Genomic DNA, 12,944 nt, shown 5'->3' on the forward strand with positions numbered 1-12,944 from the left:
ATCCATTTTAGAACACAGTATTTTGAGATACCGCTGCGGTTCTAGAAATACATACAACACTCAAACTTTTCATTAAACATGGCATTTGTAGGATATGAAATAAAAGTACATTAAATAGAGATATTCCATTTTATTTCATGGATAAAGATGCTGTTAGACGGGGCTCCTAATCGTAAGGCATTCGATATATTAGAAATATATATTTCGTTTTATAGCCTTTATGAAAAAAAAACAATACATTCATTTGCCTACTTTGCAAAAAAAAATTACAGCAAAAAAAATAATCTGATGTTTAAAAGACGTTAAAGAAATATGAATATTAACTTAGGTATGCAAGTTATACTTGCAATGATAGCAAAATATTAGATAGTTAATTAAGTACAAGAAAACCTTTAAAAAACTCACTTTGCCAGTGTTTTACTTTACTACAAAGTTAGCGTCAAAATTAGATATGCAACTTTGTAGTGCCCTTCTATAAATACCAGGGACTTCGTAATCTTCGTATGTATTTAAGCTACAACGGGTCTTCAATTCTTCTTTATGTCCGAAGTGAGGACAGTATGCTGTACGTTCAGTTCGTTTTCTCTGTTCCACATCTCTAGTTCCGCAATCCGTACTTCTAATTCCAGCTTCTTTTTCTTCAGTTGCTCCACGTCTTCGCTTATTACTGGACCCGATATCATCTGAGCAACATCTACTTTCCCTACTACAACTTCTGTTTGATGCTCTTGTGTTACCTGTAAAAAAGTTTATGTCTAATATTTCATTTCCGAGACAAGCTTTTATAGCAGACTTAATTTTTCTCTAGACATTTAATAATCATTTACTTCTTATTAAGACACTTCTTTTACGTAAGTATCTATTTTCTATTTTCGTTAGTTGATAAAAACGCTATTTAGATAAATAGACAAGAAATATTCATTATTAAGAAATATCTAGTAACTTTAATAAGTTAAATAAATACTTATAAATTTAATGTTTTGAGCATATTTTGACGCCAAAATCGGGACCGTACAGCTAGTGATTATTTAGCAATGCTTCTCACCTCAGAGCAGGACATGCTCTCTAAGTAGACATCGTGGAACTCCTGACCCAATCTTCCGGGGATGGGGTTTGAGCAGCCCTTTAGCACGTTCACCAGACACATCAAACCCTGGTCCGTGAGAGTACACCTCTCCTGCGATTAATATTTATTTGTTTTACAAGGGAGCAAAGTTGTTGTTTAACATATTTATACCCGAGCAAGCAAAAGATTCCTAAATTGAAAAGTGGAGCGTTGCGAGTTTTTCATATTTTTCACCATAATAAATACTTCCTGTAAAACATAACTGTATACAGATGATTGCTATGAAATAGTTATCATTCAAAATCATAACTTAAAAGTCAATTTTTCTAGCCAACATGAGGAAACAACTCAAAATTTGCATTTAATTACTTTGTAACTCTTGATGGTTAGTTAAACTAAATTCAGATTTAGATGAATTGCTTCAAGTATCCCTATACGTATGTATATTGATAGGTCGTTCAATTTCTTCAGATGTTTTCCATCACCGAAGTTAAAATGAGATTTCGTACGTATGTAGGTTCCGAGAAACTCATTGATAAGAGCCGGGGTTTGAACCCACGTACATAGTTTCGTAGTCTTATCGATCGGTCACCAGTGAGTTACGAATTGGAAAGTTCCTAAGGATAAAAACGATAACAAGAACGGTTTACCTTTTCAGGTATTGCCAGTGAGCCGGCCACTCCACCTCCATATTTCTCCATAAGTTTAGTGGCGTTGGACTTCATGGCTTCTTGGCAAAATGCCATATCAATTTGGTTCTCTTTAATGCACTGAGGGCCTCCTTCTTTAACAAATGCTGTAAAAAACATAGAAACATACCTTCAGACGACTTGAAAGTAAAAATTTGATGTTCAGCTGGTCGTGATTATAAACCAGACTCGATTAAAACAGTAAATTTGAATAAGATTTGGAACTTCTTCAAAAAGAGTTTTAAAGATCTTTTTATTTGTTTATGCCAGTTAAATTACATATTTATTAATAGTTATCGGAGTTTTTGTCGGTAAGACTAATAGCGAGCTATGGAGCATTAGCAATATAATTCAACTCATATTCATACTCCTACTCATTCATCTATTTAATTACTGATTTTAATTTTATAATCACGTTGACCAGTTTATAAACAATCTTTTAATTTTGTCTTTGATAATTAATGATAATTTTTTGTATTGATTATATCACGAAATTTCATAACAAAAAAACGATATTTATATTAAGAGAAGTAAAAAATATGAATATAAATTAATCAATACAAAGAAAATATAATTATCGTTGTTTGTATATTTACTTATGTCCTGAATGAATGACAATATTAAAGGATCGTTTACAAACTCATACTTGCTTATAAAATTTAAATCAGTATTTAAATAAATTTTCCTACTCCTCTACTGTTATCTGTCATTTATGCATTCATTAACACGAATATAAGAACATTCATAAAAGGTTTCAAGAAAAGTCTATATTGTCTATTCCTCATAACAGCACTCGTGCTTTTAATTGCTATAACGTTACTGCGATTAATGGCTACCAACCTAACAAAATCAAAACGAATACAGTTTTAAACTAAGTGCATTGTTGCCAACTTACAAAATATTCGTTTGGTTGCATAGTAAAAACAATTACTTCATAAATCAGAAACACGCATGTGACACCCGTAATATAGCAACACCCACGAAGACTGCTTAGCGTTGCTTGTTAGTTTCCGTGTGGCCAAAATCGAGAAAAAACTGTCCAAACATTTAATTTAGCAAGTAGCAAGTACCAGGGCCTCATGAGAGTCATGAGTTACGAGGTGTCGCTGACCGGCCGGCCGCGGCCCAGGCGGGCCGGGCGCGTAACAAGGAATGCTCGCGCGTCTTGGCTATATACTTTTGCTTTGTTTACCTAAATTAAGATTTATTTTTGTTGACTCGTAGGAAAAGTATTGTATGCAACGTTGTATAAGTAGGTCAAAAAATGCTCGTGGCGTATTGCTTTCTCAACTCACGCCACTCGCCTTTTTTGACCCTTCTTATACAACTGTTGCATAAAATACTATAATGAGTCTGAGTATGAATGTGATTCGAATTTTATTGCCTATGTCGACTCCATAGCTTGCTATTAGTCTTACCGTGCGATAAAAACTAAATGTTTTCAAAACATTGTCTTAGGTTGTTTACTTTATAGATAAGAATCTGTAAAGTAAACAGCAAATAATTCATTAATGCGGTGGTACGTACAGGAAACCCTCGCGCCATCGTTGTCGCAAACGAAGTCGATCAGTGTGTTGGTGCTCTTTAGCCCCGTGGCAGTACTTTCGGCCGGTAAGCATGGACTCATGCCTTCGACCAGCCCGCGAGCACATTCCTTCAGCTGTGGTGCTTTAGTACAGTACCTAGAAAACGAATCAATCTTTATATAAACTTTTGATTTAAGTACCTTTATACATGGACAACGTAATTCATGTAAGTATAATTGGTAGTATTTTTCTGATAATATTTTATGGCGCGTGCCTTACACGTGCCATACTATATTAAAATGCCTAAATTTAATACAGGTTTAAGAGGCTGTCAACACCCAATGTCCTTGAAATTGATGTTACTTAAACAGTTTTTAAGAAAGACTATTTGTTTTAGTCAAGTAAGAAAAATATATGTTCATATTATTTAAATTTAAAGACCGTGGTCGTCGTGGTCGTAGAAAATAATTGCAAAGATTGGTCTTAAAATCACAATTAAACGGTTTTATGTCTCTATTGTTTTGACTTATGGGTCTGCAATTAAAATCACAATTTCAAAACATTTATATCTAAACCGTGGTCGAGTTAAATATTACACTAATAAACCACTTTTTTTTATTTAAATATTTTTCTTATTATTCCCTTGCCCAGGCCCAGTAACATGCGACAGTGCTATCTCATTTACTCCGATAGAAATAGACAGTGTGCGCGCTTTAGGTATTGACAGCCTCTTAACTACTTAATTGGGTATTGAAATCTATAACTTCCATAAACAGGAAAACAGTTACCCATTTTTATACGAATGTCCTTTTCTTAAAAAGATTTTCTAAGCATAGGGGTTTGTTAACTTAGGAAACAGTCTATGCACTTACTTCCTGATTACTGCGTCATAAGATCCACTGGCCTGTGCCACCTCAAAATCGGCGCTAATAGTAGCAGTATCAAACACGCTGAGGAAACAGCTTGCGAACGTTTTTATGGAAGACTGGAAAATAAATGTGTTACATTTCAAACATACTAGACATACAAAAATCCATTAAATTTTGAATCATAAACGGCTTCATGAAATATAGGCTTTGATAAAGTCCTTAAAAACACTACCATATTTTGTTTAATAACAGGGATTGGGACTGCTTGAAAACAAAACTGAAATCTGGGCATAAATCTATTAATAAAATAGTTTTTACAGTACATATGGTGCTACTTTACTGCACTACTGCGAAAATTAGCATATTACGTTACTGTGTCGAACATTTAAAGGGCCATATGTACTGTAAAACGTTGTACGATACATGTGCGGATAGGTAATTCGCAACTCGTGTCGATTTAAAACAGTCCCTTCGGTCGTGTTTTAATTTATCGCCACTCGTTTCGAATTTCCTATTTTTAGCACTCGTATCGTAATGTATGTACAACACTACTAGTGTCAAAATATTTCGCGTTCTTCTTTCAAAAATTACACTTACCTTAACTTCTGAGATCTTTTGCTCAGCATGACTGGCCTTACAATATTCTGTGGCGAGTATTTCACTATACTCATCATATGGGTCATAGTTGTACATATTCGAAACACCATCAAACGTGGTGCGTCCGAACACACCTATAAAAAATGTAAATAAACTTGGCATAATATAAATTGAATTTTTCAGCTCTCATGCTTTTAAGTTTAAGTTCTAGTTGTTTCGATTCATGTTTTAAAATTTTATTTTATTTTATTTATTTATACAAGGCATGCCAACAGCTATAACTTATATATTGAACATTTTAAACAGTAATACAGATTTACAGAACGAATTGTAGGAACTCGCAAATAGAAACTGAATATATAATTACACAAAATAGTAATCTGTAAAGCTACTAAGTTAGATTTGTGACCCTTTTGAAAATCCGAGGTTTAAAAAAAACGCGTTTGGTTAAATTAAAATTTGACAAATGAAACACGGGCATAAAAAAGTGCATTGTGCAACGAGGGGGGTAAGTGAAATTTTGAATACGAGGGTGGTAATTCAGGACAGCCGCAGGCTGGAGGGAATTAAAGACCCGATTTTACAATATTCTTACCCCCGAAGTTACACACAATGTTTTTCATCACACTTGCGAGGAAAAATACTAAATTAATACTAAATTTTAAACGAAATTATTCTTAAATACGGTGACATATTAAACATTCGTTCGCCATTTTGTAATTTCTTGACAGGTCAGGAATCGAAGGCACAGGCCTATTCGGCATTCAGCCACGATTGAAAATTATGTAAAAATATTTTAAACGGCTGTTAAATTAATCAAATTAAATAATTTTCAACATAAACAAAAATATTAAATTATAAACTAGTATTTAAACAGTAAAACTCATTTATGCTACTGGGTTTGTATGAATAAGTAACATAAAAAAAGAACTATAACTCCCTAGGGAGTTATAGCTTTTTTTCACAATCCTTAATTCCCGCGGGAACAAAATAGGCCTTTGTCCTTCAGAACACCTGCATAAAATAAGATCTTTTACAAGCAAGTGTGTTGAGTTTTTAAGTTGCGATAGGTACTACCGGAACTAATTGCTTCACCACGAAAACTTAGATATTTTTTCCTCACGTCTGCAATGCTTATTAAAGTTACACAAAGTATACTTATTTTAAATAATTTCAAATTAAAATCTGCCTATGTAAAGTACAAGTGTTGTACTTACCTACAGCTAGTGTAGCGACGTAGAAGAGTTTCCACAACATTTTAGAGCTTCAAATATTCGTGTGCGTTTTATGAGGCTACGCAGCGGCAGATACTGAAGCATCTGCTCCCGAGGGCACCTTATATACGTACTTACGTACCATCAATGACACATTTAACTGACCTTTTGTGCACCTTAATGCTACGTGATAAGGAATACCGATGTATTACCACCGAGTAGGTATATGAACTATTCACACTTGCATGTTCTGACTCGTTAGAGTGATAAGGAACGGAATTATATAAGCAGTGACTTATATGCAAATTTCTATAAGTTAAAATATTAAGTATAAACCCATTCAATGTTATAAATTATAACATATAGGTATTAAAGCTTAGTTTAGTACATCTTAGGATTATTTTATATAGGAGGCAAACGCCTGATAGTATCAATTACCATCGCATGGACACCTGCAACACTAGAGAGTAAGTGCATTGAATTATAGAAGTGTGTTGTATCTATGGTGTCTGGACATTAATGTAAACATTCTCTATTCAGGTAAATATAAAAATTCAGCATTGATTGGGTTGTGATACTATTGATATGGTTTTTCTCACTTGCATCGCATATGAATAGAGTAAAATTTGCCTGCGGCAACAGAAAATGCCACAGTAGCGTATAATACAGGTGTTGCCTTTACATCAAATGAGGTAGTTCTGTTTTTTATATATATTAGTAGTGATGAAATAGTAATGACAAATCCAAGTTTTCCACCTCAAAAGCCCTACGGATCATTGTGTGTATAATATACAGTACAGCGAGGGAAATTGTTAGAACTCGTATCTCTTGTATATCTTTGATGGACCACGCTTGTCCTTTGGATCCACAGCACTCCTTTTGGGGCCAGTGTGTGTGTGGTAGCATTTCTTCGTCAACCTGATCTATTTCGACCGAAATTGTCATTTGATGGTGGATTATCAATGAATGGTTTTTTTATGTCAGCACACATCTCCGGTCCTGTATATTCTCGCAGGATTGTCCATTGCTGTAGTTGCAAACAGCTGAGCATTTGAGTCCTGCTTTCCTGCGACCACAAGTGCTGGTACAACCTTTTTTGTAGTTACAGTTAGTTCAAAATATTGCAAACCTTTAAAAGCCGTATCTTAGAAACTATTTGGCTTACTAAGATTAAATTATAGTCAATTAATTGCAAATATCATCTTCTTAAAAGTGTGCATAGTGACTTTTGCCTTAACTCCGGTTCTTAGTGGAAAAAAATTACAAAAATTGAAAAAAATCCTAAAATGTAATGGATTTTCATGTACTTTACAATGATCCCAAGGGCTTCCGAGGTCGAAAACTTGGATTTGTTATTACCTTTTCATCACTACCAACATATTAAAAAAACAGAACTACCTCATTTGATGTTAGGTAAAATGTACCAATTCCATGGGCTAAAAAAACATTTTTTTGTCACACTTTCAGTACCTAAGAAGTGCGTAGTACTTACGTACATATAAACAGTAACAATAGTTTAGTTCGTGTAATCCACGATGACGCGCAGATTTGTCAAATTTAACCTTTAATAACATGACATTATACGAGTCAAGGCACACGTCTTCATGAATGACACGATTTATAAATTAAGTAGTTATTTTATTATACAAATTTCGTAAGTACATAATAAACTATATGAGGCAAATAAAATTGAGTTTCCTCTTTGCAAAATACCTAACAACAACAACTGATTAGGGCAATATGGTTTTTTCAACACACTTGCTCAAAACGACGTTTTTATTCCACCGATTTTTGGCTCATAATCCTAGATATTAAACACGCGTGCTTTTTCAGTATATTATAACACTCGTGCTTTTTTATTATATTATCCGACTGAGTTAAGAAGATAACTGATTGCTAATAATATGGATGGAAACGGAGCCTTCTTAATTTGGTTGAGTAATACATTTTTTTAAACAACTATTAGGTTTCAGATGTTAGTTCAAAGAGGTTTTATCACACCAAATATAATTTATAAATTAAATTATCTCGTAAATTACGTTAATGAATATACATGACATTTTATCGATTTGATCTCCATCCGTCGACTAGAAATACGAAAATATTAGCTTTTTTAATTTTTTAAATGGCTGTTTGTCGATTTCGCTCGCGTCTTTGCCTTGCGCGCGCATTGCAATCGTGCGTAAAAAAAATAACGCGCCAGCCATTTTCCGTATTTGTCATATAATTGGAATAGTTTTGCATGTTTTTAGTTTATATATTGAAGAAAATGTCATTCTCAAGTATTGAAAATGAAGAACACATCAAATTGACGCTGCCAGTAATACTAATAGAGGCAAGAGCCGAGAACGATGGCCTTTTACCATCAAAATCGGGTGAAAAACAATTGGCGGCATATGAAACTTATTCAATGGAAAATCAGCAAAAACACCCAGTCTTTCTTGGAAAACGTGTTGGTAGCTTACTTCAATGAACTGGCGAATAAGTGCCTACAAGCCCAGCACGCTTTGGTGCAATTATTCGTATATTCCAGCTTGGTTTCGGTGTGAGGGGGGGCTGTGAAGCTGCCGTCCATGCTTTACGCACATACCTTTCCTGCGGCCCTTGCGATGTTTTGGTCAAAATTGACGTTAGGAATGCGTTTAATTCAGTCAATAGAGACGCTTTGCTTACGGAGGTTAAGAATAATGTCCCAGAAATTTACAATTATCTTCTTCTCTGCTATGCAGATCCTACAAAATTGCTTTACCGTGAAAAAGTTTTATCCTCGTAGGTTGGTTGCCAACAAGGTGACCCACTCGGACCAGCAATTTTCAGTTTGGCCGTAAACCGTACAATTCAAAATTTAAAATCCAAATTCAATGTTTGGTACCTAGACGACGGGACCATAGGAGGCGACTTGGAGACCGTTCTCTCGGATCTGTCGGACGTAGTTTCTAAGTTTCATTCCATTGGATTAGACCTTAACTATGCTAAGTGCGAACTTTTTATCAGGAATGAATCTTTACGTCCGGAAGATGTGAAGGAAAAGTTCGATGGCATGATGCCGGGCATCAAGATAGTTGACAGAAGCTCACTTTACCTGCTGGGATCACCGATATTCGAAGAGTCTTTTCAAGGATTTATTACGGATACCATCCTTAAATTTCAAAAGTACGAGAGCAATCTTCTTGAAATTAGCCCTCATTTCGCAATTACCATCATGAGGTCCTGTCTTTTTGTACCCAAATTGATGTATGTGCTCCGCTGCTGTCCTTTTACAAAATTCCAAAGTTTATTAATACCAGTGGATAAAATGATTAAATCAAATTTGGAATCAATTTTGAATTTACAGCTGGCCGAAGAATCGTGGATCCAAGCGTCTCTTCCAATTCGGTACGGTGGGTTAGGGGTACGCAAGATGTCGTGCGTCTCCACACCGGCGTTTTTGTCTTCTGCCTATAGCACAGCAGTTCTCATTGGTAAGATACTACGGCCAAGAACGCCTGGTCTATTGCCTGTCCGGGTAAAGAATTTCCCGAGAATCTGGAATCACAGAGTGCCTGGGATGACGTTCAGTCCAAAATTCTTTACGAGGACCTTCTTAGCCGCAGCACTAGTTCAGATCGTGCCAGGCTCTTGGCGTTGGGGACTAAAGAGGCCGGGGCCTGGTTGCACGCTTATCCTTCGGTGCACACCGGTACCTTTTTGGAACCCAACACCATGCGCGTGGCAACCTGTTTGCGGCTGGGTGTCCGTGTTTGTGCTCCTCATCGGTGCCCCTGTGGAGTTGATGTCGATGTGCGCGGCCACCACGGGCTTTCGTGTCAAAGGAGTGCTGGGCGTTTTTCCAGGCACTGGGCTCTCAACGACATCTTGCGACGCGCGCTCGCCAGCGCTAACGTGCCGGCTTTGCTGGAGCCCTCCGGCGTCCTCAGGGACGATGGTAAAAGGCCGGACGGAATGTCATTGATTCCGTGGGAGATGGGACGGGTGTTGGTGTGGGACGCTACATGCGTGGACACACTAGCCCCATCCCATCTTCATGGCACTTCCGTCTCACCGGGTGCAGCGGCGGATGCGGCTGAGCGAAAAAAAAGAGCTAAGTACAGCCGCATCGGCCAAGAATATAGTTTTACCCCTTTTGGTGTGGAAACACTTGGCCCGTGGGGTCCCGGTGCCCTGAAATTTTTTGGGGCTTTGTCAAAGAGGCTTGTGGATGCGACTGGGGACCGTAGGGCTGGCAGCTTCCTCGCACAGCGCATTAGTATTGCAATCCAGCGGGGTAATGCTGCCAGCATCTACGGCACCTTGCCGAGGGGTGAATTTTTATTTTAGTTTAGGTTTTACTAAAAAAATGTATTATGTTGTATTGTATATTGTAATTACATAAAAAGGATTATTCGTTGTTAAAACTGTAAGTCACCTTTTTGAAACCTTAGCACACTTGTATCATAACATAATGTACTATTACTTGTTTGTCACCGTCATTGGTTTATCAGGTCCGAGTAAATGAGATTTATTATTTACACTGTTACCCAGAAAAGTACTTTGTGTGATATTTATATTTCTTTGTAAGTTTTGATGTACAGTCACATCTGAAAATATCGGTACGAAAAATGTGCCTAAAATATGTATACACAACCTTAATTAAGTTAGCGTCACCTAGTAGCAGAAAAAATAGTCAAATATAAACAAACAAGTATTAATTGGCATAGATTGACCGCTACAGTTCCTCCAATCTGATGCTGACTATTTTATTTTAATTTATTCCATGTTACATATTACGTGTAGTTACGCGTGATATATGTTACATGTGCAGTTTGGTGCAGCCCGGGTCCTACTTAATCCTGAGTAATTATACAATTATGTGTCTACCTAGGGTTACCAACGCACTACGCACCGCACCTCCTACGGACGCATTTGTGAAGCTACCGACTAGATGACATACTCAAATCCTCGTTTATGAATAGAGGTCAACGCAACGCAGTGTGTAGACCCTCCAAAGCCCTAAGTAGTAAGCAACAAAAAGTGTCTCTCCCGTAAACACAAGATAATGAATATTTATATCTCTTAGATAACAGCGTACTTAACCTCGTTGGGGATAATTATTATCGGTTTCTGAGAAATGTTTACAAAGTTTGGATTCTCCGGATGTTCATGTTCGTTGCGTTCAATTTAACAACTTCTACGCGAAGACAGTCACGGGCAGAGGTTTTTTCAGGCACTACCTCCCTACCAAGGCACCTAACTTAATATTTTGAAATCGATTTGAATATATTAGACGTGCTACGAAAATTTGTATAATATTAAAATCAAGCGCAACTACATGGATCTGTACTCGCAACCAGAATTTGCGAGAGAAAAGTGATAATCTAGGCGTGTATACCATGAGATTACCGTTTTGTAAAAATCCTTGATAATCATAATTAAGTATGACTTATTCGTTGTGATAAAAAAATGAATTATATCCAAATAATATTTTTTTTAAATAACTAAACTATGTAAATAAACTTAAAACTAACTCAATTAGATATTCTATAAAACTAAACATATACTTAATTCTAAAATTGCCTTTGTGGCATCGCGTCGAGGTTCCAAGCTGCTTTCTAATTCTGGATATCAGTATAAAGCGCGCGGTTGTTTTATGCGACAAACGCTGCGTTCACCGCGTAAAACAATGTAGTGTCATTAGATTACGAGTATGTGATGTAAAATGGATGTATGGCAAAAGCATTGCGTTTATTGCATAAAACAACCGTGCGCTTAAGTAAATTGCGTTATTTCTATTTTATAGAAATTCCATTTATGGGAGCAAACGTTTTCCACTAACTAAATCTTAACAAATCAATTTGATATTGATGTCGATTGCTGCAGCATAATATATTCTAGGTTTATAAGTTTTGCGGTCTTGCTTAATTTTTTTTTTGTTATGCATATTTTGAAAATCTATAGGGAAACCTAGTTTTTTATTGTGTCAATACTAAAAAATCATGGAAAATGGAAAATATCTAGAAGTGGAAAAACGTTTTTTCTTTTTGTATGAACGATCACGTGGTAGGTATACTTCCCTCTTTAAGATTTATAAGGGTTTTCAGTTTTGTCAAATAATTGGCCTCACGGGGGGTAGCGGCTGAAACGCTCAATAATTTTGATCCTAATACGATATTCAAATTTACATACATTTGCTTATTAAAGTATTGTCTTACTGTAGATATCTACCTAAGCCTGCCGTGTAACTTGGTGTTATGAATAAAAGAATCTGATCAATGGAAGGCATAACTTGGATGAGATAATGAATAACGAATGAGGTGTTTAATAAAGTGAAAGATCGGGGAGCGATCCTGAAAACGATGGAGAAACGGCGCGGAAAGTTAATTGATTTGGTGATGCGATACGACCATTTAAATAGATTGAACACAAGAGAGACTGTAAATCCAGACGCAATTATATGGACCAACGGCCAAGTAAAAGAAAAGGTGGGGTCGTTTTAAGCATTCAAAGAGCTAGCGCAAGTAAGTGAAAACTGGGAGATACTCCACCGACCATAAAAATAATTCTTAAGAGAATGATGATAACCTTTTCTCCTCATTTTACCTTATAGCCCTTACTAATTTAGTATTGGGAGACGGCCACTTGTTTACTGCCATATGTAAACAAAAATAAACTTTTAAAAATGTGACATGAAATAAATAGTTTTATCTACACACACATATGTATCATAACCTATGATGCCTTAAAAATCCGTTGATAATGGCCAACATTAAGATACTCGTAAACTGTTTTGTTACAACAAAATTCTTATCTGTGAAAATGTTTTAATTGCTCCATTACTACATCAAAATCGATTTGGTTATGACATTCAAAGGAGGATGCCCAGATTCATATGGACTCTAGCCTAAAAACCAATAATAACAAGCCATACGTAATTTGAAAGGTTTTTTCATTTTCTAAAACTTTTTATATGGCGGGAAATCTTAAATCGCTGTGTGAAACAAGTTATG

General features: G+C 36.0%; 2 protein-coding genes across 2 annotated transcripts in view; both read right to left on the reverse strand.

Annotated features, from left to right (window-relative positions):
• Positions 1-12,944, reverse strand: part of LOC133519888 (27 kDa glycoprotein-like) — a 186,545-nt gene that overhangs the window by 25,755 nt on the left and 147,846 nt on the right. The gene's annotated exons all lie outside the window — the stretch shown is intronic.
• Positions 116-6,122, reverse strand: LOC133519887 (27 kDa hemolymph protein-like). Its single transcript, XM_061854074.1, has 7 exons — positions 5,965-6,122; positions 4,748-4,881; positions 4,154-4,266; positions 3,283-3,437; positions 1,717-1,862; positions 1,046-1,177; positions 116-737 (listed from the first exon to the last, which is right to left on the reverse strand). Exons 1-7 carry the CDS (start codon positions 6,002-6,004, stop codon positions 528-530), a joined length of 930 nt encoding a protein of 309 aa, XP_061710058.1. The 5' UTR covers positions 6,005-6,122; the 3' UTR covers positions 116-527.

Source organism: Cydia pomonella, chromosome 7, assembly GCF_033807575.1.
Source record: "Cydia pomonella isolate Wapato2018A chromosome 7, ilCydPomo1, whole genome shotgun sequence".
In the NCBI taxonomy this organism is placed as follows: Eukaryota; Metazoa; Arthropoda; class Insecta; order Lepidoptera; family Tortricidae; genus Cydia; species Cydia pomonella.

Bases quoted from the DNA above. Each gene is read 5' to 3' on its own strand.
- LOC133519887 (XM_061854074.1), bottom strand. From the start codon at position 6,004: ATGTTGTGGAAACTCTTCTACGTCGCTACACTAGCTGTAG. The intron at 1,863-3,282 runs GTACGTACCACC...TGTTTTTTACAG, and splicing joins CGATGGCGCGAGGGTTTCCT to CATTTGTTAAAGAAGGAGGC. The intron at 1,178-1,716 runs GTAAACCGTTCT...TATTAATCGCAG, and splicing joins CACTGGCAATACCTGAAAAG to GAGAGGTGTACTCTCACGGA.